At 46.1% G+C, this 24,285-nt stretch overlaps 1 protein-coding gene and 1 long non-coding RNA gene across 3 annotated transcripts in view; both read right to left on the bottom strand.

Annotated features, from left to right (window-relative positions):
* Positions 1 to 23,208, bottom strand: part of OXSR1 (oxidative stress responsive kinase 1) — a 124,870-nt gene extending 101,662 nt beyond the window's left edge. Inside the window, exon 1 of the mRNA XM_053262435.1 lies at positions 22,832 to 23,208. Coding sequence (XP_053118410.1) covers positions 22,832 to 22,907 — 76 coding nt within the window. The 5' untranslated portion in view covers positions 22,908 to 23,208. The remainder of the gene's footprint in view (positions 1 to 22,831) is intronic.
* LOC128330113 (uncharacterized) lies at positions 10,588 to 14,382 on the bottom strand. 2 transcript variants are annotated; one of them, XR_008309963.1, is made up of 4 exons: positions 13,412 to 14,382; positions 12,646 to 12,872; positions 11,824 to 11,877; positions 10,588 to 10,853 (listed from the first exon to the last, which is right to left on the bottom strand). It is a non-coding gene; the product is annotated as an uncharacterized LOC128330113 (long non-coding RNA). The 2 variants fall into 2 exon arrangements; XR_008309962.1 differs by lacking the exon at positions 13,412 to 14,382 and having other exon boundaries at positions 12,646 to 13,392.
* Positions 23,209 to 24,285: the final 1,077 nt, after the last annotated feature.

Raw genomic sequence — 24,285 nt, forward strand, 5'->3', positions numbered from 1 at the left:
GGCCACATGTGTGCTCCGTCTGCTTTAAGGTATTCCCCTTAGGAAAGCTGTTGAAAAATAAGTTGTGGCTGTGAGTCGTAGTTCAACAGCCGCCAAGGTGCCTATCCCTGCCCTTAAAAGGAGAGCTGGTCTTGTGGTAGCAAGCATGACTTGTCCCCTTAGCTAAGCAGGGTCTGCCCTGGTTGCATATGAATGGGAGACTTGATGTGTGAGCATGGCAAGATATTCCCCTCAGGGGATGGAGCCACTCTGGGAAAGTCAGAAGGTTTTCAAGTTCCCTCCCTAGCAGCATCTCCAAGATAGGGCTGAGAGAGATTTCTGCCTGCAATCTTGGAGAAGCCGCTGCCCGTCTGGGTAGACAATACTGACCTAGATGCACCAATGGTCTGACTCTGTATAAAAGCAGCTTCCTGTCCTAGAAGCAGAGAGGGAGATGGCAAGAAAAGAGAGAGAGAGCACAGCTAGGTGACACAGAAAAGGGTTATGGCATCACCATGTGCACAGCAAAAGGGGAAAGGGCAGAATCAAGAATGAAAGGTTGGCCAAAGGAGCTGCAGATGAGCCCAAACCAGGGACAGGAACATTCAATCGTTTCTCTTTCCCAACCTTCACAAGTCTACGCTGAATCCTTTGCAAATGTGCCAGTCAGATAACAGTGTGCAGCAAATCTGGTATATCTGTCTCAGTGGTCCAGTTCAAACTTAATGCTGAACCACCATTCCACTTTACGTGCATGGCTTGGATGTTCCCCACGCACCCCACCCCCCATTCCTCTTTCATGCACAAGGAGAGGAGATCTAAAGCTTCCATTTACCATTTTTAAGTCACAGTTCCCTATTATGTCTCAATACAACTGTGATTTGTATGAGCCACAGTTCGCTTAATGGACTACAACAGCAGTCAAAGGCCGTGTGTGCAGTTTCCTGTATTAGGGGGTGGGGTGGGGTAGGGATCAGGAAAGTGTGGCTTGTTCCAAGCCACAAACAGCTTTAGGAACATAGGAAGCTGCCAAATACTGAGTCAGACCATTGGTCTCTCTAGCTCAGTTTTATCTACACAGACTCGCAGCGGTTTCTCCAAGGTTGCAGGCAGGAGTCTCTCTCAGCCCTATCTTAGAGATGCTGCCAGGGAGGGAACTTGGAACCTTCTGCATGCAAGCATGCAGGTGCTCTTCCCAGAGTGGCCCCATCCTCTAAGGGGAATATTTTACAGTGCTCACACATGTAGGTTCCCATTCAAATGCAAACCAGGGCAGCCCCTGATAGCAAAGGGGACCATTCATGCTGGCTTCAGCTCTTTAAACCCCCTTCCACTGCCCACATGTCAGGGAAGGAGGCAACTTGCACGTAATGTTCAACTATAGTTTGTCTTCACATCTGAACCAAGTCAGGGTCTGCTCCACAGATATGGCCTCATTTTCACAGAGATGGTTCTGAGCTGCAGAATGCTCAACAGCCCATATGACCCAGTGCTCATTCATACCAGAAATTTCTTGCACAAAAAACCAACACATCAGGCAGAAGGCTACATTAGAACCCATCTCCACAGCGTCGAGATTTCTGTCTGGAGGATGTTTCTGTATGATACCCCGTGAGACCCAACCTACCGTTTGAAGCCCTACCGCCTAGAGACAGGCTTTTCTGCCTCCATGAGAACCAGGACTCTATCTTTCAAGTGTAACTTGTAGTTCAGCAGTAGAGCATCTGATTAGCAGGCAGAGAGGAGAGCTGGTCTTGTGGTGGCAAGCATGACTCGTCCTCTTGGCTAAGCAGGGTCCACCCTGGTTGCATATGAATGGGAGACTAGAAGTGTGAGCACTGGAAGAGATTCCCCTCAGGGGATGGAGGCACTCTGGGAAGAGAAGAAGGTTCCAAGTTCCCTCCCTGGCTTCTCTAAGATAGGGCTGAGAGAGACTCCTGCCTGCAACCTTGGAGAAGCCGCTGCCAGGCTGTGAAGACAATACTGAGCTAGATAGACCAATGGTCTGACTCAGTATATGGCAGCTTCCTATGGTCCTAGGTTTAACCCTTGGCATCTCCAGGTAAGGTAAAGGTAAAGTGTGCCATTGAGTCAAATTCGACTCCTGGCGACCAGAGCCCTGTGGTTGTCTTTGGTACAATATAGGAGGGGTTTACCATTGCCTCCTCTCACGCAGTATGAGATGATGCCTTTCAGCATCTTCCTATATCGCTGTTGCCCGATACAGGTGCAGGGATTTGAACTGGCAACCTCTGGCTTGCTAACCAAGTCATTTCCCCACGGCGCCATTAGAAAAAATCCCTGTCTGAAATCATGGAGAGCTGCTGCCAGTCAGAATAGACAATACTGAACAAGATGGATTAACACTCTGACTCAGTGGCCTGCCTGGTTCACACAATTATTCAGATCCAGGTATGTGAGTTACTGACAGTTTGATTATGTGAACACACGATGGTAGTTCATAACCCAACATGAATACGAGATTCCTGCCTTGGTGTGGGTTCACACAATTATGCTGTTGGCAACCACATCAAACCTAGATTCGAATAATTGTGTGTGAACCAGGCCTATATAAAGGCAGCTTCCTCTGTTCCTAGTGTGACCACTTATTAGCAAGAGACCTAGGGCTGAATTCTCAAAGATCCCTTAGGACACAATTGCTTAAAATGCAACCCAATTACCATGCAACTCTCAAATTCCCTACCAATAGATCAGGGGATCTCAACCTTGAGTCCCCAGATGCTGGACTACAACTCCCATTATCCCCAGACAATAGATTGAGTGAATCAAACCTGTTTGCTGCATGGCATTCTCCATGTCTCTGCTAATTACAACTCGGAAATCTACCTCTTGGGAGTGATGGATCTGCAACTTACTTGATGAAGCCCAACAGCAGAAAATCAAGCTCATAAGCAGCTCAGGTAATCTCCAACACATGACAGTCATCAGCATACTTGGGGGAGGTGTAGTCTGCCCTCCTACGCACCAGAATGCCAAGCAGTGGTAAACCTAGTAATTCTGAACCAACAGCACAGCAAAAATCAGGTAGCTTCATTCTCATCTAGCGATGCCTATAACTGAATGAGTTGAGAATAGAGGAAGGCTTCAAAGCGAAGGGGGTTTTCTCCTCCACCATGTCAAGAAAAAAGGGAGACATGCAAAGGGAAGGTAGCACAAAACACACATCTCCAAATGCATTTAATTTGGCATCCTGAACCTCAGTGAAGTTCCTAGCCCTCATGAGGGAAGCAAAAACAAGGCCCTTAAACTCAGCTCAGAAAGCTTCTAGAAGTCAAGACTGGCCAGTACAGCCCTCTGTTCTGCCGCTTTGATGTTTTCCCCCAGAGTAGATTTGATTTAAATCAAATTGATTGATCTAAATCACTAGTCAGTAAGACTAGATTTAAATCATGGATTTTTACATAAGGACTCATTCTTGCTGGTATAATCTTAATATTTAAAACGAGATGAAGGTTTCATTTTTGGTCCTCTTCTAGATAGAAAAATGGCCCAAAATAATCTTACAGAAACCTCTGGAAGAGCATGACATTGTGAATGGATTAATGGAATTCATTTACCAAAAAATTTAAACATTGCATATACACAGCCTCATGCTACATAATTAAAAGTTAAAATAGTCTTTGGACTATAATGTATCTTAAATAGAAAACTATCTTTAGATAGCATTTTTCCTCAAAAAGCATTTTATTTTTAAAAATCTGAATTTAAAAAATCCATTTAAAATTTTAAAAATCTGATTTTTTAATTTTTATTTTAAATCACTGATTTTTATCCACCCTGGTTTTTCCTATTTCTTACTGCAGGGGCTTGACCAATCCCAGATGCCATGGCACCTAGAGATTCAGCCATAGTGCCTAGATAATGATATACAGAGGTAAAGTTACATCATAAGATTTTTTTTGCCCCAGGCAGTCCTGTTTCTGCTCTAATTATGGTACCTGTTAAGGGGATAAAGAGAAGACCATTTACTCTCAGCATCCATAATATCTGTCATTAAGTCCAGTAATTTGTCAAGTGTGCATTGTCCGGCTCCCAAATTTTGAGGCCAACTCCTAGATCCGAAGAACATTTGTCAAGGCCTGTCTTACCCTATGTCCTGAAAAATTTTCTTCCCCAGTTGCCCTCTGCTACAGAAGTATTCCCCCACCCCACCCCAAAAAGCCCTAATCCACCTTTATTTCCTTGCAAAACCTCAGTCTTGAAGGACCATACAGAAATGTGTTTTATTTTGCAAACATGGATTTTAAATGCAGAACTACGGCTGCCTGTATTGCCTTTAATGCTCACCAAGAACGAATGGAGAAAGTCTTCCAGCATCTGATAAAACTGCCTCCGTACAGACTCTCGCCTCCCCCTGTACTGAAGGCGCTGGAAATCAGCAAGAGAGTGGCAGAAACCTGATGCAGCTTGCCAAGTTCATTTATTTACTTACGACACTATTAACATGTTCAAATTAGATTTGCCACTTGTAAACCAGCAATTATATGCTTTCCATTCCCTTTGGTCAGACTTCCTCCTGGGCCAATTTAAAGGGCACCTGAACTATCCAGCGTTAATTCTCCAGGACGGAGGGAAGGGGATTATGCAGTCCTGTTTCCACATGCAGCAACTGGATCAGAGGGGGCATGCCAATCCCCTTTAATCGCCTGCAGCTGTCTTTATGGAAGATGCCATAACCAATGCTATGTTCACGGTAATCACTTCTCAGGTTACCGTGGCTCAAAACTTCTTCTTTTTTTTTAAGGAATGCAGGAGTAGCCAAAAATCATATTCCCATTCCTATCCTACCTCGAAACTGCTCCCTTACCAAATGTTAATTTTCAGCTGTAGATACTATTTTAGATAGACTTAGTTTGGGCAGGACCACCTAATGGTGCAGAGGGGAAATGCTTGACCACGACGCAGAGGGTTGCCGGTTCGAATCCCCGCTGGTACTATATCAGGCAGCAGACATATAGGAAGATGCTGAAATGCATCATCTCATACTGCACAGGAGATGTCAATGGGAAATCCCTCCTGTATTCTACCAAAGACAACCACAGGGCTCTGTGGTCACCAGCAGTCAAATTCAACTTGACAGCACGCTTGACCTTTTACCTTTAGTTTGGCCAAGTTGTGTTCCCTCCAACCACCAGAAAACACTATCCAATCTGGCTTCTATTGATGCTTTACCAAAGGTAAAGTGTGCTGTTGAATCCATGTCAACTCCTGGTGACCACAGAGCCCTGTGTTTGTCTTTGGCAGAATACAGAAGGGGTTGACCATTGCCATCTCCCGCACAATATGAGATGATGCCTTTCAGCACCTTCCGATATCGCTGCTGCCCAGTATACCTGTAGGTGTTTCCCATAGTCTGGGAAACACACCAGCAGGGATTCAAACCCGCAACCTCTGGCTTGCTAGTCAAGTCATTCCCCCACTGTGTCATTAAGGTGGCTGTTTTACCAAAGGCATCACCTAAAATTAAATCCCAGAATTGATATTGAATCTTTCCAGACAGTGGTTTAGTCTAACATGAACACCGATTAGGATCACAGGAAGCTGCCTTATACAAAGTCAGACCATTGGTCCATCTAGCTCAACCCTGCCTACACTGACTGGCAACAGATCTCCGAGTTTTCAGTTCAGAAGCCTCTCCCAGCCCTACCGGGAGATGCTGCCAGAGAGGGAACCTGAGGCCTTCTGCATGCAAGCATTCAGATGCTCTCCCACTGAACTATGGCCCTGTTCCTTAAGGAAGATGTCTTAAAGCAGTCACATGTATTCTCCCATCTACATGCAAATTAAGGAAGAGCCTGCTTAGCAGAGGAGGACAATTCATGCTTGCTTCCACAAGACCAGCTCTCCTCCAAATCTTTTGGGCAATTATGCGAAGGCAGGGGATTTTAGCTGTTCTTAACATCCCATCAACTTCACTGAATATCTGTAGGACCATACATGAAACACCAGTATCTTTTCATAGTATATTCTAACTTAATCAAAGAAGGGGAAAGTATGCATGGACAAGAACCCCTAACTGACTGAAATTTGGATGGCTTACAGCAAGCCACCTTAAGTGGCGCAGCAGGGAAATGCTTGACTAACAAGCAGAAGGCTGCTGGTTCAAATCCCCGCTGGTACTATATTGGGCAGCAGCGATACAGGGAGGCCATGGTAAACCCCTCCTGTATTCTACCAAAGAAAACCACAGGGCTCTGTGGGCGCCAGGAGTCGAAATCAACTCTCAACGGCACACTTTGCCTTTACAGCCTAAAAGGTCTACCATGCTTGAAACTTTCATCACATTTTTTACAGCCAGCCGACGAGGTTGAAAGCCCTTTTAATGATTTCCCATTATTGTCTATAGCCAGAGCACCAGACAGAGGAGAAAATGACAGAGTGCTGGTGCAGCAACCACCTCCATGCCCTCTTCGGCAAGTTGCAACACCTGACTGGTTGTTTTTTTCAAAGCAGTATTTCCACTATAACCCTTTTCCTCTCGTCTCCACTCTCCCCAGCTGTTTTGCTCAGCTATCCTCGAGAAGCATTCTAGAAAATGCCAAAAGCTTGCTCACTATTTTGTCAATTGGTTCTAAGCTATTACCCTGCTGTAGCTTTTGAATATAGCACCCCCCGCCCAATGGATCAACATCGCTCCTTGGTATTTTAATTGGCTGGTATTCCACGAAGCAAGTAGTTTTACACATTGTAACTCAAGAAACAGAGTTCGTTAAATTTTCAGGAGGCTCCACACAAAGAAAATCAGTAAGAGGAGAAAGTTTACCTTGAAGGGCAATGCGGCCAGCCTTACTGAATTTTCCCTGCAATGCACAGCCACGGAGGAGCAGAAGTTGCATTCTCTAAGATGCATTCTCTATTCACAAGGGGGAAGTGAGATCCATAGTCCTGTCAAGGGCTCCACGTGAACCATGTGTACACCTTAGAACACGCAGCCAGAATCTCCTGCAACACACAAGAGGCCTGTGGAAATCAAATCCACACAGAAAGGACAGCTAAAAACCACAGCACTGAAACTGAGCTTCATATACTCCATGGACGTTCGGCAGGATGGAGAAACTTTGCTGAGGTACTGCAGCATTTCACTTGTTAACAAGTTCTTTACCGGGAAGGGACTTCCACTTAGAGACTGACAGCTTAAAACCAGTCAGCAGGGTGTGTGCTGAACTCTTCCCATTTTCCTTTGCAAATGCTGCTACTTGTACTTGCTTCATCTAAAGGTTTTTAAGAGAATGCATCTGTCTAATTTTTAAATTTGTGTTTCCTGGCTATTTGCAGTTCTAAAGCATTCTGGAGACTGAAGCACAAGAACAAGTCCCATACCTGAAGTAAATAGCTCTCCTTTTCCCAGCTTATGTCTGATTTCAGAATTCATTCCACCTTCCTCCACCTCCCAGCTAGGTTCCAAGACAGAAATAAACCAAAGGAAAAGAGCCGCCAAGGGAGCATCAACAGGTGGGGAAAGGGTTAACCCACCACTCTCCTGAGTGCTGACCATCCTTCCCTGCAGCTCCTTCTGCCTCACCCTGCAGTAGCATAACAAGGCAAATATGGGGCTGGAAACTCCCATCTTTCCCTCATAAATTGTAGCTCTGCCCCATGGTGAGCATTGACTGGTCAAATATTGGTCAAGCATAAGCCAAGAACAACAACAAAAGAATACTGGACACAAGCATGACTGCCTTCCAGAAGAACGTCCAGAGTCCCATGACTTTAAGCAGCTTAGCACAGCAACAACAGAGGCTACAGCACAGGCAGAGGATTTGGGTGATGGTCCCCACTGTAGTCACTGCTTAACCATTTTGCTTCATGTTTCCTCTTGAACTACAACATTCCCCTTAAGAGAAGTCAGCAATTATTGCAGATAGCTTAGAATAGGGATTCTGAACCTTGGGTCTTCAGATGATGTTGGACTACAAATCCCATCATCCCCAGCAATTGCAGGGGAGAACCTCTACAGTAATGAACCAATGGTCTGACTCAGTATGAGGCCGCTTCCTATGTTCTTTGCATGGTTGCCTAGAACTCTTACTTGCTATGTGCCCCAGCGAGCATCCATTTTTATGAAGGTGCTCCGTTCCTCCAGTTCTTATCCAAGGTCGGTACTATTAGTATTGCAAGGCTTTCAACCTATTCCTCATACAGGGACTGCACACTTCCACTATTTAAAGTTTGCAGTCCATGAGGGCTAGAAACTGGGTGTGGTTCAATGAAAAAAAGAAAAGGGGATATACGCAAGAAGAGGACTGTTTTTTCCAGAGCGCTCATTTCTGGAATACTATTTACCCATATTAAAGTGTCTACAGTAATAAACTGGAAATCAATCATGTTGCAGAAGACACAAGAGGGTGGGGTTCAGAAGAGGCACTTTGACTCAAGTTAAAATAAGTTAACTTAAACACTGAGAAGACAAGCTTTCCTAAGTCTACCACTGGCAGGTAGATGCAGCTTTAAATATAAGGACCTGCAACCACTGGTTTTGCACCTTCAAGCTTGCTGTGCCCAGGAATAGGTGCCCCAGCCTGCAGAAATCTCACTCACAAACCTACATGGTGGATAAGGAACCATGCTGAGCGACCCAATTCCTAATTTGAGCATCATGGGAAAGTAGTGGACTGCCCAACTTCAGATAAGAATCCCCCACCTTTATTTTTTTTCTTTTTTAAAGCTGCTCCTCCATTCTCAGCCACCTAATGGCACAGCGGGGAAGTAACCTGCCTAGCAAGCAAGAAGTTGCCGGTTCGAATCCCCGCTGGTATGTTCCCCAGACTATGAGAAACACATTTATTGGGCAGCAGCGATATAGGAAGATGCTGAAAGGCATCATCTCAGACTGCATGGGAGATGGCAATGGTAAAGCCCTCCTGTATTCTACCAAAGAAAACCACAGGGCTCTGTGGGCACCAGGAGACGAAACCCACTTGATGGTGCAACTTTACCTTTTGACCTATATTCCCAGCTTTGCATCAGGGGTTCCCAACCTTGGGTCCCCAGATGCAGATGGACTACAACTCCCATCATCCCAATGGCCTTCAGTTACTGGAGCTGGAAAAGATGGGAGTTGTAGTCCACCCACATCTGGGGCCCTTGATGAATGCAACAGAGACAGCTGGGGGGGAGCAGGAAGTTGTGGGCGAAGGAGGTTTGTCTGGGAGCACTTCTGCCTCACCAGGAAATCAGCTAATTGCAACTCTGAATAAAGCCGTTGGTCCTGCTCATGCTCACTCAACATTCCCGAGATAAAAAAAGCAGACATTAATAATTCAAGCTGCCTCAAGCATTTTTTGGAGAAGCAAGAGATAAATTGATATCTCTTTTTTTAAAAAGATAAGAGGATGTACAGACCACAGAAGTATGGAGCTGGATCATACACATAATGATTATGGGTTAAAATGTTTTAAGATGCTTTTGTCTTGGTTGTATTTGTTGGGACTGTTTTGTTTTCATGTGTTTTTAAATGATATGTTTTATTTTACTGTTTTGTGATCCTCCCAGAACACAATTTGTAGTGAGGCGGCTATAGAAATATCTCGTTGAAAAGGGGGTCCTTCCACATTAAGGGGGCTTCCACTCATGCCTGAGCACTGTCAGAGGTGGTATGTCCTTCACTCACACAAGTAAAAGGAATGTGAGTCGCTAATGAAACCATCAACCCTTTAGAAAACTGTGTGGCGTTTCACTACTTCATGGCAAGTGAGATCACCCCAGTCATTTTCAGAAGAGAGCCATGGAGCAATCAGTAGGATGTCAGACAGTTGCTCTCACCAAAGTGCTCTGTTCTACATATTTAATTGCACGGGAAGCTTTCCTGGTTTTGCACTGGACAGCCACAGACCAACTACCAACCGAGCAAAGAGGCATCTTTTTAAAGTGGTGATTCTCTTTATTTAGCAGGGGGAGAGCAACTGGCCTTAACCACCCCCAGCACAGCATCCCTGCAGTGGCTGTTGCTGGCGTCTGTCTTATGTTTCTTTTTTAAGATTGTGAGCCCTTTGGGGACAAGGAGCCATTTTATTTCATTTCTGTATTTATATCTATGTAAACTGTTTTGGGAACTTTTGTTGAAAAGCAGTCTATAAATAGTCATCGTATTCCATGATTTAGGAACGTGCATAAAATTTAGGGTTTCTGCATTTTGTTTCAAGCTCGAAACAGAATGCAGATAGCCAAAATGATAGCTGTCAAAAAGCAATACTAATAACGGGCAACGGTATCTGATACCTCTTCATATCGTACTGAACAAATCCGATACGAAACCATTACAGAACTCTTGCCTTTGTATGTACACATACAATTCTAATAAATTTTAAGGAAGTGTCTCCAAAATTAAGTGTCTGCCAACAAGCATCCCAAAGTATCAAATGCTTTCTGTTTAGAAAGCAGCAACAGCAGATGTGTTTGTATTCGCATTTGTTTAGCTTTATTTCCGTAACAGAAATGAAAAACAGAATACATGATGCTGAAGGCATATGTTTCAATCAGTTCAGTGAGTAAGAAGTCGGTGAATGAACTGGTTTTCATCCCAGCATCTTTTGGTATTTGGAGGGGTTTAAAAAAAAAAAGTCAGGTCACGAACAAGGACAAAACCAGTTTGATCATTATTAATTTATTTTTCTAGAACTTTTTGTAAGCAAACAGTTAAAATGGTTGCCAACATTTTATAGCCACAATTAGAGAAATACAAGCATGGACCCACGCAAAATGTTGCAGTACATCCCGGGTGTGCATGTGTTAACTCATCATGGCAAGTTTTAGGCACCTTTGTCCCTCAGAAGCAGAAGGGGTTCCAACTGTCTTGAGTGACTATTCTTCAAGCTGAGCAATTTTCTGTTCTTTTCGTTCAAGTCCTTCCTTCCCTGCAATTCATCAATGAGTTCCATTAGTTCCTCCCAGCTCTGTCAACTGCCCTGTCTGTCAACTGCCCTGTGAGTCTGCAAACATTCTGCTCCACCAAGTGACATGGGGCAGGTTCCCCCCTTTAGGATTTTTTTCTTCAGATTTTTGCAAGAGTGACATCTCTGCCAGTACCTCCCTCTTGCCCACAGGTGTTCCAGTTACATGCCCATAGCATTTCCAGCTCTTTTGGAACTAGATATAAGTTCAGATAGGATTTTACCTGAGCTCTCCTCCCCGCACCCACCCCTTTACCTTTTGAAAGTTGTGCCATCACAGTCATTGTCGACTCCTGGCAACCACAGAGCCATGTGGTACCCTATTAAAATTACTTGACCTTTCCATGATTCCTGAAGTACTCTCAACACATTCCCTCAAATGCTTCCTTTAGACAAGATTTCAAGATACTAACAAACATCTTATAAAATATTCAGCTATAAAGCCATCAAGTTCAGAAGTCTTCATTGATTTAAGTTTTTTTTAATCACCTGCACTGCTACTTCTTGCTAAACAGTGGCACGCATAAGCAACTTATCTTCCACACTTAAGGATGTGAGATTAAACCCATCTAAGGAACTGTTAATATGGCTGTTCTCAGGCTTCTGGTAAGTAAATCGTATTTTATAAAATATTCAACACATTCCTGTGCAATTTCTTTCTTGTTCATAGCCAGCTTATTACTTGCTTTTTTTGACAGGTGGAATAGAGATTTTCCTGCATTTTTGAGCCAGCTTATGAGCTAGTAGTTTTTCTGGCCTGTCACAAGCTTCAAAATACTGTGTGCACTAAACAAAAATTATTTTGAAATACTATCCCTATATATATTTTTACTATATTTCATTTTGGCAGCATTTTAAGTTTCATACAGATTTTTTTTTCTCAAATTCCTCTCTAAGCGCAGCATTGACTATTCAAGTGTGCTGCTGTACTTACGATGACTCTAGAAATAGGCCTCAGGCTTGTTTCTCATTTTCTTCTGTTTCCCACCTGATGTTGTATTAATACAAAAATAACACTTCTGTTTGTGTGCTCCTCATTCTTTGACCAACAGCACACTATTAGTCTCTATGCATTCAGAACATATTCAACTCCATATTTAGTAGCTACAGGAGAACCTCGTTATCCACGGTTTCATCATTTGTGGATTTGCGTATCCGCAGTCAGGTAAAAGACACCTGACCTTGGCATACACCGGGGGGGGGACACATTGACCTCACATGTCTGCAGGTCAGGAGAGGCTGGAATTGACTGCGGAGGTCATTTCCGGCCACCATTTTGTTCCTCAGAGCCACAAAATGACTACGTTCAATTAAAAAACCAGGGGGGGGAATGGCAATTGTTGGCCGATTTGGGGGCATTCTGGACCACAGTGCAACTGGGGGGGGGGTAGTAGCAAAGAATGGTAAGCAGCTCTCCTCCCCTCCCCACACACATTTCCCCCTGAAATCTGGCAGGTTTGCAGCCATTTTTAGCAAATTTTGAGCCAAGCAGGAACTGAACCACCACGATGCCATTGCCCAAATGCCGCGATATTTGCAGTTTCTGAATCCACAGCTGTAGCCAGGAACGGAACCCCCGTGAATATAGAGGTCCTCTTGTGCTGTCAGCACAAATAGGATCGCTAACTGTCTTGTTGGTTAACGCAAGGATAACCTAAAATACAACACATCAATTCTACAGCGTTTCTTGTATTAAAAGAGAATACACAACCAAGGAATCACAAATCCAAAATGTGCCTGTGCCAGTAGAAAGTACCTCCACACCCTCCAGTGGTTGGACTACCACTCCCATCATTCCCAGCCCCAGCAACCAGCATCTAGGCGTGATGCAAGTCCTAGGCCGACATCTGCAGGACGATCACAGTTTGAGTCCCTGTTCTCATGTATGGATGGCGCAGGCAATCTCCTGGTGGCTGCAGCCCCACATGCCAGATGTCATTGTAGAGAGTGCCCACACCTCATTTTTAGAGACGATTTCAGGGACTGCAGCAGGAGAAACAGGAAATAAGCAGCTCAGATCAGAAGGCTTCTCCAAGGTTTCAGGCAGGAGTCTCACTCAGCACTACCTAGAGACGGCTGGGAGTAAAGCTTCTGCATACAAAGCAGATGCTCTTCCACTGAGCTATATCCACACCAAACCCAACACAGAACTTTGATTTACTGCAAACTGAAAAGTATGCACTTTCATTCTTCACCTCTGATGCACAAGGGCGGGGGAGCCTGCACCTCCCCAAAATTCATTCTTGATGCATAGCAGCAAACTGGCTTCCATTGCATCAGAATCTGCCCACAACCATTTAACTAAGCAAAGAAAGGCTGCGGCCTTCTGTAAGTACTTAAAAGTTTCCTCATCAAATTAAAAATTTGTTCACGCCCCATCATGACATGTGACTAATAGCTTTTTTTCCCTCAAGGGGAGAAGCAAACTTTTCAGACTATAAAATCCTGGCTGCTAATACTTTTCAGGGCTAGAGCTTGAGAAATCCTCAGACTCTCTCCAAGGATAACTTCCAAGGGTGTACCTGGGCCTCATCCTTCACTGCTCAACTTCAGTGTATCCCATAGGCCTGGCCTGGCCCAGATCACGCAAATGGCCAGTAAGCATGAGTAGTGGCCAAAAAAATGGCCGCCGCATCTGCAAAAAGCTTAAACACACCCGAAACAGGCCGAACCAGGCCAGGGAGACTCGGGGAGGCCAGCGGGGTGGGGGGGGAGCGGGAGCTGCCACACACACCCGCGGCTGCTGCAGCACCCCCCCAAGGCCACCACAGTCCATGGCAGCGCTAAGTCTTTTGAATCAATTTTGTCACCACCACCACCCTTGAACCAGGCCCCACTTCAAACTAAACAAGGGTCTGGTTTGAGGGGTGCCCAAACCAAACATGCCTGGTCCAGTTCAAATCCAGTTCAGATTCTAACCAAACCGGGCAAAACGGATTCGTGCACATCACTAGCTCTAGGAGCCCTTTCCATGTAGGAAAACTAGACCCAAGCTACTCTGTGCTGCAGCTTCCGTGGCAAACCAGATGCTGCACAAGAAAAACCAAGTTGTGCAAAAAAAAAAAAAAATCAAGTTGTTGTCCCCTGCTAACTGGGCAAAGAGGCACCTTTTTAACGTGGTGATTCTCTTTATTTAGCAGGGGGAGAGGAGCTGGCCCTATCCACCCCCAGCACAATACTTCCAGTGACTATCGCTGGTGTCTATCTTATGTTTCTTTTTAGAATATGAGCCCTTTGGGGACAGGGATCCATCTTATTTATTTGTGTATTATTTCTCTATGTAAACCTCCTTGAGCCATTTTTGGAAGGGTGGTATAGAAATTGAATTAATAATAATAATAATAATAATAATAATAATAATAATAATACATATGCAGCTAAGTCCACAAATTTGGGCTTAGCTCACTAGCCAGCCATTATTTGTGGTCACCACCAATCCCTACACTTCCTTCAGACCCTTTTCTGGCACGTAGACAGACCGGTCTTGCAAGAGAAGAAGGTCTTTTGTGATTTGCACTGGAATGCGGAGATAGAAACGGCAGGAGCCCTCTCCTCCTGCTCAGAAAGGGATTTCTACCATTTCTTACCTTCTAAAATACAGTGGTGGAAATGATACCTCTGGCAAGGAGATCTGCATAGTGCTGGGTACCCTCTCACCAGCGGGCTGGGGGCATTCCCCGCTGGCAAGCGGATTGGTAGAAGCCTGTACATATGTAAGAAGAACATATTTTGTCTAATTTATTCCTCCAGTTTCACCATTTTGCACAATTTAAGCCAGTCATAGGGAGACATTCTCAGGGAAATGAAGCACTCCAACCACCCAAGATCAGAGCCAGCTGTAAACTCACAGGCAACACAGATACAGTGTTCTGAATGCATCCGTGTATATTGTAATGGCTTCTACTTTGAGGTTTATTCATGATGTATGTATATTGTAATGTTTAACATATTGTTTGGGCCTTTTCCAGTGACAATAATTTTCATTAAAGTAGATATTCCCTTGATTAAGATCCATGCCACAAGGCATTGGGAACGTCAGTCCTAGTAGCTGTCCTGTCTTCACAAATGAAGTGTTATTCCTGCAAATCTGTTCAAATCTGGTTTGAGATTTTACCAGGTATCGCCTGCATACCTTCAAGGTCCTCTGTCATAAGGGCTAGAAACTTGATCTTTTAAAAAAAGCCAATATATGCCCATGATTATGCTCTTAACTCTGCAAAATCGGGGTGTGTGCACGCAGACATTCACACAAATTCCAACTACATCCACCAGGCCATACAGGGAGAAGCATACGACCAAGCCAAGCCTGCAATGTCAGCATCAACCGGCAGCTGTCTGCTTCCATGCCGAGGATCTTGGATCAAAGTCCACAGAGACTTCACAGCTGTTAGGCACTTTACACTAATCCAGGATCATGACACAGATATAATACATACCTTGTAAACGGAATGAATCAGACCCATGCTGAGTAACAGATTCCCCTCCCTTTTTTTGGTGTGCCCCAGATAAAACAAGGATGTTTCGCAAGGGGATTTCCTCTTTCTTCCTTTTTTAAAGGCATTCAGCAAACAGTGGTGTGAAGTTGGCACAGCGCCCACTGGAGTAACACAAGATCCTTGAGTGGGTACTTTTCAGGCAGAGAATCAATGTGAGGAAGTTCCCCCCTCAAAAAAAAGAGGAAGAAGCCGCCGTTTCCTTTAACAGTGACTTGTATCAGTGTGGTTGCAACACAGAGACTGACGCGGTCTCTGAGCATCCACACCAGTAGCTTAATGTTTGGGCCTCCGCTCAGTTTCCAATCGGACAAAAGACTTTCCCCCTACGCCTAGGGGCAGTGGGAGAGGACGCAGAGTTGCTTCCCACTGGGTGAGAGATTTACAGCACACAGTTGGGAAGGAAAGGGTCCAGGCACAAGCCATGACCTTTCACCCTTCTTCCTATGAATTACATAAGTTCTTTGAAATGCTTTCTGTCACATCCTGGATGCCGATATTTCAGTTCCTGAAAGTATTTGGGAGCAGGGGCAAGAAAAGGGAGAGAAGAACATGTCTGCTCGTCACATTAGATTTCTGCAGCAATCTCAAGACAGCAGCCAAGAGCTGGAAATTACCTACTGTGGCCAGTGCTTGAATTACAGGGAGATAGTTAAGGTGATAACCCTTGGCTCCCCGTCAGGCCATAGCTCAGCGGCTTTGCATGTCGAAGGTCCCCCAGGGAGTGCCCTGGCATCTCCAGGAAGGGCTGGGAAAGACTCCCACATGAAACCTTGGAGTGCTGCTGCAAGTCAGTGTGGACAATACTGAGCCAGATAGACCAATGGTCTGACTCAGTAGGCAACATCTTCCTATGTTGCTCAGTTTTCGCCAAATCAGGGGCACCCACGGCTTTTTAAACACAGTAGCTGGGGGTGCAGATTCAAAGAGGCTGGGGATGAAGTGACATAGTAAAAGGAGCACAGAGCTGCCACAACCCCTTGGCTGCTCAGAAACAAGCAGGGCAATACCACCACAGGCAGTGTTTCCTCACCCCATCCACTCCACTGGGGGAAAGAGTCAGGAAACCGAGCCCAATGACATCACATGGCACCTTTACCTGAACGTGATGTGGAGACACATGAAGGCAGCACTCTTCCTAAGAAATGCAACTAAATGATAGAAAGCAGGGGTTCTTGGACTCAGGTCCTCAGTTGTTGCTGGACTACAACTCCCATCATCCCCAGTCGCAATGACTAAAGGCTATTACTCAAAACCACCTCTGGTGCAGGCTCCCCTTCTAAGAACCCCCTAGCATGTGACAGTTGTGAGATCTTGCATGGCAGCCTGGTACAACTCAAGAAACACCAGCTTCTATCTTTAAAAAAAAAAAAGATTCTAGCCCTCAGTGTTTGAAAATACACAGGAAACAGCTGAGAAGACAGGAGGCATGTAGTCAGCAATTCACTGTTTCTCCATTCACGATTACCAAACCTTTCCGCAGGATTTAAAGGATTAATCACTTTTTAAGAGACCCATCTGAAGTCACAAAGTCTTGTTCCACACGTCTGCGCTGTATCTACAAGTTGGGAGTTTTGCATTTTCTTTTGACAATTAACATGAAAAGCAAATTAGTTTTCTTCTATATTGCCCTTGGTGCACATAACACTTTACATTACAGAGTAATATAATCAGGAGACAAGTCTCTGTTCCAAGGAGCTTGTCATTCAGATGAGGGAGGGAAGAAGCCGCGGACCAGTGTGTGGAAACACAACTTAGTTACACTTGGATTTCACCTCACTACTGAAACAAAGCACAAAGGGTTTCATGGCCAAAGGGTTTCATGGGAGTAGGAAGACTGGAAAGACACAACACTACACAGTTCCTTTACAATGAGGCTATAATCATGAGTAGGGGTCTCATGAGGGGTGGCCCGAGGTAGTTTTATGACATTTATAGACCACCTAACACCCGAATCTCAAGGAGGTATACACAGCTTAACCCAATAAAACTCAACACACTTAAAAGTGTTTACATTATAAAACTTTTTAAATAGTTTTAGCAAAAGGTCTGAGCAAACATGTCTCAAGCAGGTTTGTGGTCTCCCCCCTCCCTTTTTTTACGACAGCCAGAGATGGAGAAGCTTTTCAACTGACAGGGAGCAGATTCCAAAGCCCTGGGGCAGTCACAAAAAAGGCCCTGTCACTGCCACGTCACTGCCAAATAAGCCAGCTGCCATATGGCTGCCATAACCGAACCTCCCTGTGGTGTCTAAAACAAGGCACCAAATGCTGCTTTTCCCCCATGCCTCTGTTGGGGGGTCAGCCTCCAACTTTTGCAAGCTCTGACAATGGTGTGGGGGCAGATCGGATTATCCTCATGCTTCTTGCAAGGTGCTGAAGGGAAGGTGCTCCTTGCAAGGGCCAGATCAGTCTCCAAAACACTGCTCCAACAACAGTGGCAAGGGGACATTTTGCCACCTGACAGGTTCCCCAGTAAACTGCCGCCTGAAGCCACTGCCTCAGCTCGCCTCATGAAAGGGCTGCCCCAGTTGTCAAGGGAAACAAATGGAATTGGGTAGAGCTGCAGGTAAGCAACTAGAGCTTCCAGCTATAGAGCGGTATATAAATGTAAGTGCTAAATGTCAGTGCTACTCCAAAGACTAGTAATCTCTGCCTTCGTTGTTGTTATTATGAATTAGATTTATATACCGCCCTTCCAAAATGGCTCAGGGCGGTTCACAGCATGTCATTCAGTATACAGCTGCTAATTTGCAAAATTTCAAGTTCTATACCATAGAGTTCTCTAGAACCCTAAAGCATCCATTTCCTTCTTACCAACAGATGGTGGTTAAATGAAAAGAAGCACCTCTTGGCTGTTGTGTGTTCCTACTCCCCACTTCCTGTTTACAGAATGGCCAATATTTGAACTAGAGGGATGTCCAGAAGGATTTCCCCCTTCCATGGCCAGCGAAACCAGGATTTTGCCTGCTCTGAACACACCCAAGTTGGAATTCTTCTGAACCTAACACACGTTGCCCCCCAGCAACCCTCACATGGGAAACAGCAAGGAGGAATAAAAAGCGACTACTAAGAGATAGCTTTTCTCTTCTGAAATCCCAACCAATAGCCGGTTGGGGTTTCCACACCCCACTCAATGCATCGTACAGCTCCTGGCGTTTGGGGAGGACAGATGAAGGGCACTGGCCCCCTATTCACCTTTTGCACCAAATAAATAGGGTGGCTCAGGCAACTGGCAGACAAGTCAAACACCCGTCCATCCCCTGTGACATGGAGGAGATGGAGGACAGAGTGATTGACTGGTTTTCAGCAACTGAGTTTGACCCCTTGAGTGACTCACTCATTACTAGTGACAGCAGGAGCTGCTACCTCAACACTCAGCCAGAGGGCATGCAGGATCCTTTTCAGACACAGACACACACACAGACACACAGACACACAGACACACACACACACACTGAAAGTGAGACAGGAGCTGTGGTGAGCCAGTTAATAAGGTTAGCTACTAGCCCGATTCAATACGAGGCAGCTCCTTTCTTTTCCCCTTAAGTATTTATTTCATAAAACCGGGCAGGCAAGACTGAAGTGGCTGAGGAAGAACACAGGCCCACAGCAAGGGAAAGGTGCAGTGTGACCTTCCTCAAGAGGGAGAGAACTACAACCTTCTTTTCCAATGGCAAACTTTCCCCCTGCAAACACACACACCCACACCACAACAGGATAGCACCTCATGAGGCTGAGGAAACCGAGGACAAGAGATGGACCTGGAGAGGAGACCCAACCTCATCTCAGGCAACGGGGCTACTTCTAGGGACGAATGAGTAAGTGTTGTAGAGCCCTGCACGGAAGGTCCTCAAGCCCAAGTCTACAGCAGACCCACCCAGACCTTACGGAGGAGAAGATGGCTTTCAAGGACAATGGACAAGCTTCTCCAGGATCTGAGCATCTTTTGCACTTCCATCATGGAGACAACCTCACAGAAATGCAGCAGTTTGTCATCTCCTACCAGTTTTCCATCCAATTATAGCTGTCCCACATGACTGTATTGTATGCCAGGAGTCTGCTACTACTATGGGCCCTGGCTTGACATTTCTACCCATTTCATCTACTGGCTGCTACTGGGGTTCCTCCAACCCCCTTCGACCCTTGCCTCACTGCCACAAACCGCCTAATCCCGATGTCAATTCTTACCCGGCTCTTTCAAGGCTTCTTGCACCTACAACACACATCCCCATTTCCCCCCAGATTGTGATCTTGGCCACATTCTTTTGCTGCTTGAGATCCTTCAATATCCACCGGGCAATCAGCAGTGTTCTCTCTAATTTTTTTCATCTGAGGGCGGAATGAGTTTGTTCTGGGCAGCAGTATAAAGGCAGTGTGTTCACATGCACATTCAGAATGGGGCCTCCCTGATCCAACCTGAATGGGATCTAAAATTAACTGAGCCAACATCAGAAAGTATGTAAGCACATGCACATAGGCACGCCTTAGAGGGCACAGTGGCAGCCAGTCCCAGCAATGTATGCATTTTTCTGCTGCGCTAACCCAGCGATGGACAAGCTGAGGCCCTTTGGCTGCAACTGGACTACAAGTCCCATCATCCACCACAACTTATTGCAGCTAGAGGTATTGGGAGTTGCAATCCAATATTATTATTATTACATTTATATCCTGCTCTTCCTCCAAGGAGCCCAGAGAGGTGTACTACATACTTAAGTTTCACTTTCACAACAACCCTGTGAAGTAGGCTAGGCTGAGAGAGAAACGACTGGCCCAGAGTCACCCAGCTAGTTTCATGGCTGAATGGGGATTTGAACTCGGGTCTCCCCAGTCCTAGTCCAGCACTCTAACCACTACACCACACTGGCTCTCTCAATAGTAGCTGGAGAACCTCAGCTTGGTCACCTCCGTGCCTAATCCGTGCCACAAAAGAGCCGTCAGGATGGGGTGCCACAAGCATGTTACCACTTGCGGTGTGGCACCAGTGTTGAGAGTGTCTTTTCAAACCCACAATACACCAGACATCAAGATGGAAAACCTCAACGCTTACTACAACTAAATAATAAGAGGACTGCCTTTTCCTCAATTCACAGATATGCCTCCATGAGCCAAAATCCAAGTGAACCTGGCGCAAAGATGTCCAGCACCTATCCATGGCAACCAACAATACAAAGGCATGGATTCAGTGTAAAAATTCAGCTGCAGGCATGGGTTTCCAAGGCTTGAGCTAGAGAAAGTCTGAGGACAGACAATGAGAATCCGATTTCAAAAATCTTAATTATAGCACAGCCACACACCCCAAGCCTCAAAGCCTTCAAACCGCAAGTATTCAAGCCTCCCCATCCTTAAGACAAACCCATTCCCCTCAAGGAATAAAGAGGCACCACAAAAGTCTTGCAGCACCAAAATGAGCACCAATTATCTCTGGCGTTTTATATGGGAACATACATACACACACAGCAAGAATAAGCATACGAAAGCAGGCAGAATAGCTACAGATGCCTGGTTGGGGAATAAGTGTCACATCCTAATCTGCTTTAACTGTAGGCCCATTCACATATGCTCAAAACTCTTATGAGTGTACACAGGTACAGTCATTCACATGTTATACTGAACACAAGTACAGAAGTAATTCTTATCAGTACCATGCATTTGAAGGGCCTGTATTCAGGTTCGCTTTTAAAACGAACACGGGTACAGTCATTCACACAAACATGTGTACAAATGTACAGACATCTGTACACTCATACAGCATAATGTCTGAATCGGGCTTGTATGTAGAAGGGATGGGGTGCAAAGGTCTTGTGTAGTCTTAACCCACCCCAGGACTCCTGCTCCAAGGATGTAGAAGTCCTTGTGCAATGTATTCTAAATACAAACTTCCCAGTGTGTGTATGTGCGTGTGCACGCACACACACTCATTCCAACTTCCAAGCAGACCTGTCTGTCTCTTGCAGTTAGAGGCAGGCAAAATATAAAGAACCAATATTATCACCAGAAATAGAGACACCATAAACACATCCCACAAAGACAGCCATCACACACCCTGGGTGCACAAACAGGGCTCTACGGGTGAATGACCAAGGCGTGAGCCAGATCAAAGTTCTGGAGTAGACACCCCACCATCCCAAAAGCACCACAAGCATGCATGCCACTCAGCACCACCTTTCAACAACCTGCACAACTCATAGAGACAAAAGAACAGGTTCACCTGTCATTACTAAGAAAAAGCAGGCACAGACACACATTCACCTCCAACACCCCCCTCAGTTTCTTTACTGTATCACACACACACTCTCTCTCTCTCTCTCACACACACACACTCACACACACACAATATCTCCCCTGGATTACAGCAGATGCATTTAAAACTCGGTTCCTTCTAGGGCAATAATCGTAAGTGTAAGTAAGTCCCGGTGAGCAACAATTTCTTACAGCCAATAAAGCAAGTGGAGGATGGAGTTCTATGGTGGGCTACATCCACTTCCACTCCCCAAATGCAACATACACACATCGACTCAGGGGTCTAGTGCCCAGGGGCAGAAGACATGGGAGGGAGGAAGAGAAAGAGAGAGAGAGAAAACGAACACACCCTGCCATCATTAGGAGCAGACACTTACATGTGCACACACACGCCACTCTAGCTTTATTCAGACAATATTTGATTTGTTTTGTTTAACAAATTTATACACCACCACCCCAATAAAATTGCAGGGCAGTTACAACAAACCAACAGCAACTAAAACCTAAACGTCATATAAAACTGATTAAAATTGCCAAAAATAAAACTTTAACACTGTACATTCTGCTTTACATGCAGACACATGCATGTCTTTTGTTGCCCACAACTGAACATGCAGCCAGCCTAAAACTGTCTCTGGGTGCAGTTTAGCCCCCTGAAACACAGGGTGCAGAACAAGAAGCGCACCACTGCGCACATAATGTGCCAGAAGCTGTACATGTGTGAGACATGCATCCGCGGTACACAGCCCGTACGTGCCCGGAACACAACGTGTGGATGAGGCTTCGGCATGCAGGCAGGGCACCACCTTAGGCCCTCCCAGCCCCGGGTGTCTTTCTCTCTCACACAGACACACACTCAGACTCCAGATGAGCATGCCACTCAGCCCGCCCGCCTCTCTCCCGCACAGGCAGCGCCCTGCACACGAGCGCGGCGCAGGCACACACCCCCTGCTCCCAGACAGCGCCTCCACTCCTCGGGGTTACAGGCATGCCCGCAAGGCCCCGCGTGCTCGCTCGCTGCAAGGCAGAGGGGCTCCTGCGCACCAGCAGCACACACCCCTGGGCAGCGCACCAGCCCCACCTCTCTCCCTCCTGCCGGTGGCCACAGCGGGCCTAGCTGGAGGGCAGCGGGCGGGGAGAGGTGGAGGCATCCCGTGCCTCTCCGCCCCCTCCCCTGCACACAGACCCTGCGCCCGGCCCCACTCACCAATCACCTCCTGCAGCTCATAATCATCCTTGTTGATGGACCAGGGCAGCGAGCCGGAGTCCTCCACCGCAGCCATGGCAGCGGCAGCTGCTTCCCCAGCTCAGGAGCGAGCGAAGGCTGCAGGCCTGGCTCCCCTGGCAGGGCGGGGAGGAGGGCAGGGAGACGGGCAGGCGCTGCCCCCGAGTCTTCCCAGCAGCAGAGGCAGCCTCCACCTTCCACTCCCTCCTCCTGCTCCTACTAACAGGGGCCAAACTTAGCCAGCTCCTTCCCACCTGCCCATGCCCAGAAGCGCGGTGACGTCACCCGCAGGGCACGCACCGAGGCTCGGAGCCGGGGCGGCGCGGACGCCATGTTGGGTGCGTCCTAGAATAAATCGCCCTTCCGCTGCTAAGGGTTCCAGACATCGCGTTAAGTCTCTCACGCACATATGCGGGTCGTTTTTTCCCCTTTCCAGCCCTTGGTTTTAAGGGCCTGGCTGGCAGGCTTCGCTTGGAAAACGAACATGTGGGGGGCGGGGGAGGTGCCACACACAAGATGGTGGCCGCCGCGTCTTCGCCTCAATCAACGGCAAAACGGCCCGCCCCTGGATCTTCTGCTGTCGACGCTGATTGGTTAGATTTGCGGGAGGACAGCACTATCCTGCGAATCATTGGCTGGGTGGTTGTCAATAATGCTTGATCCACGTCTCAGCTTCTTGGGTTTAGGTCGTACTAGGGAGGAGGCATCAGATATAGGAAAACGGTTTTGCTTCTCGTGCAAGTTTTTGCAGACCATCGTCTAGGTTTGGAGGGAACACAGTCGGGTTGTAGAAGACAGTCATCCAACCCAAAGCAGATGTGGATGTATCGGGACATAAACTGCATCTTCATGTTTCACATATTTGAACGGTCTAGTTTTTCTTACGCTGGCCAAGTGTACTCTGAGCGTACATAGAGTGCCTTCCTCCTGAGCAGAACAAAGTTTGTTTTATAGGCAAAGTGCGTCTGAGCATGTGCAGAAGGAGAAGCAGCTTTATTTTTAAAACCTAAGGACACAGTTCCTCTGAGCAGTTACAGAATAGCTTTCCAATGCGTATTCCCTTTTTTAAAATGAGTGTGAATATGTCTGTGGGCGTGTGGAGAGCGACTCCTTTAAAACGGGAGCCATACTTTGTGCTTTGAAAAAAAAAACATCCTGCGGAAAGTATGGAAGTAAAATACCATCACACACTTTTTCTTTGTTTTATTTTCCTGCTTTGCGTCTACTGCAGTTGATCAAGCAGATCAAATAACGGCTGGGGCTGTACATTTCTGGATGGGTAGCAGCTCTGCTCCATTTAGTTAAGGGTGTGTGGTTTTTTGGTGGTTTTTTTGAAAATCCTAGTTACAAAGCCCTGGAGCATGCACCTTTCCTCTCTGAAAGGGGTAAATCTTTGGTTTTTCAAAATGAAAATGAACACTTAGGTAGGGTAATGT

This window comes from Hemicordylus capensis, chromosome 6, assembly GCF_027244095.1.
Source record: "Hemicordylus capensis ecotype Gifberg chromosome 6, rHemCap1.1.pri, whole genome shotgun sequence".
Classification (NCBI taxonomy): domain Eukaryota; kingdom Metazoa; phylum Chordata; class Lepidosauria; order Squamata; family Cordylidae; genus Hemicordylus; species Hemicordylus capensis.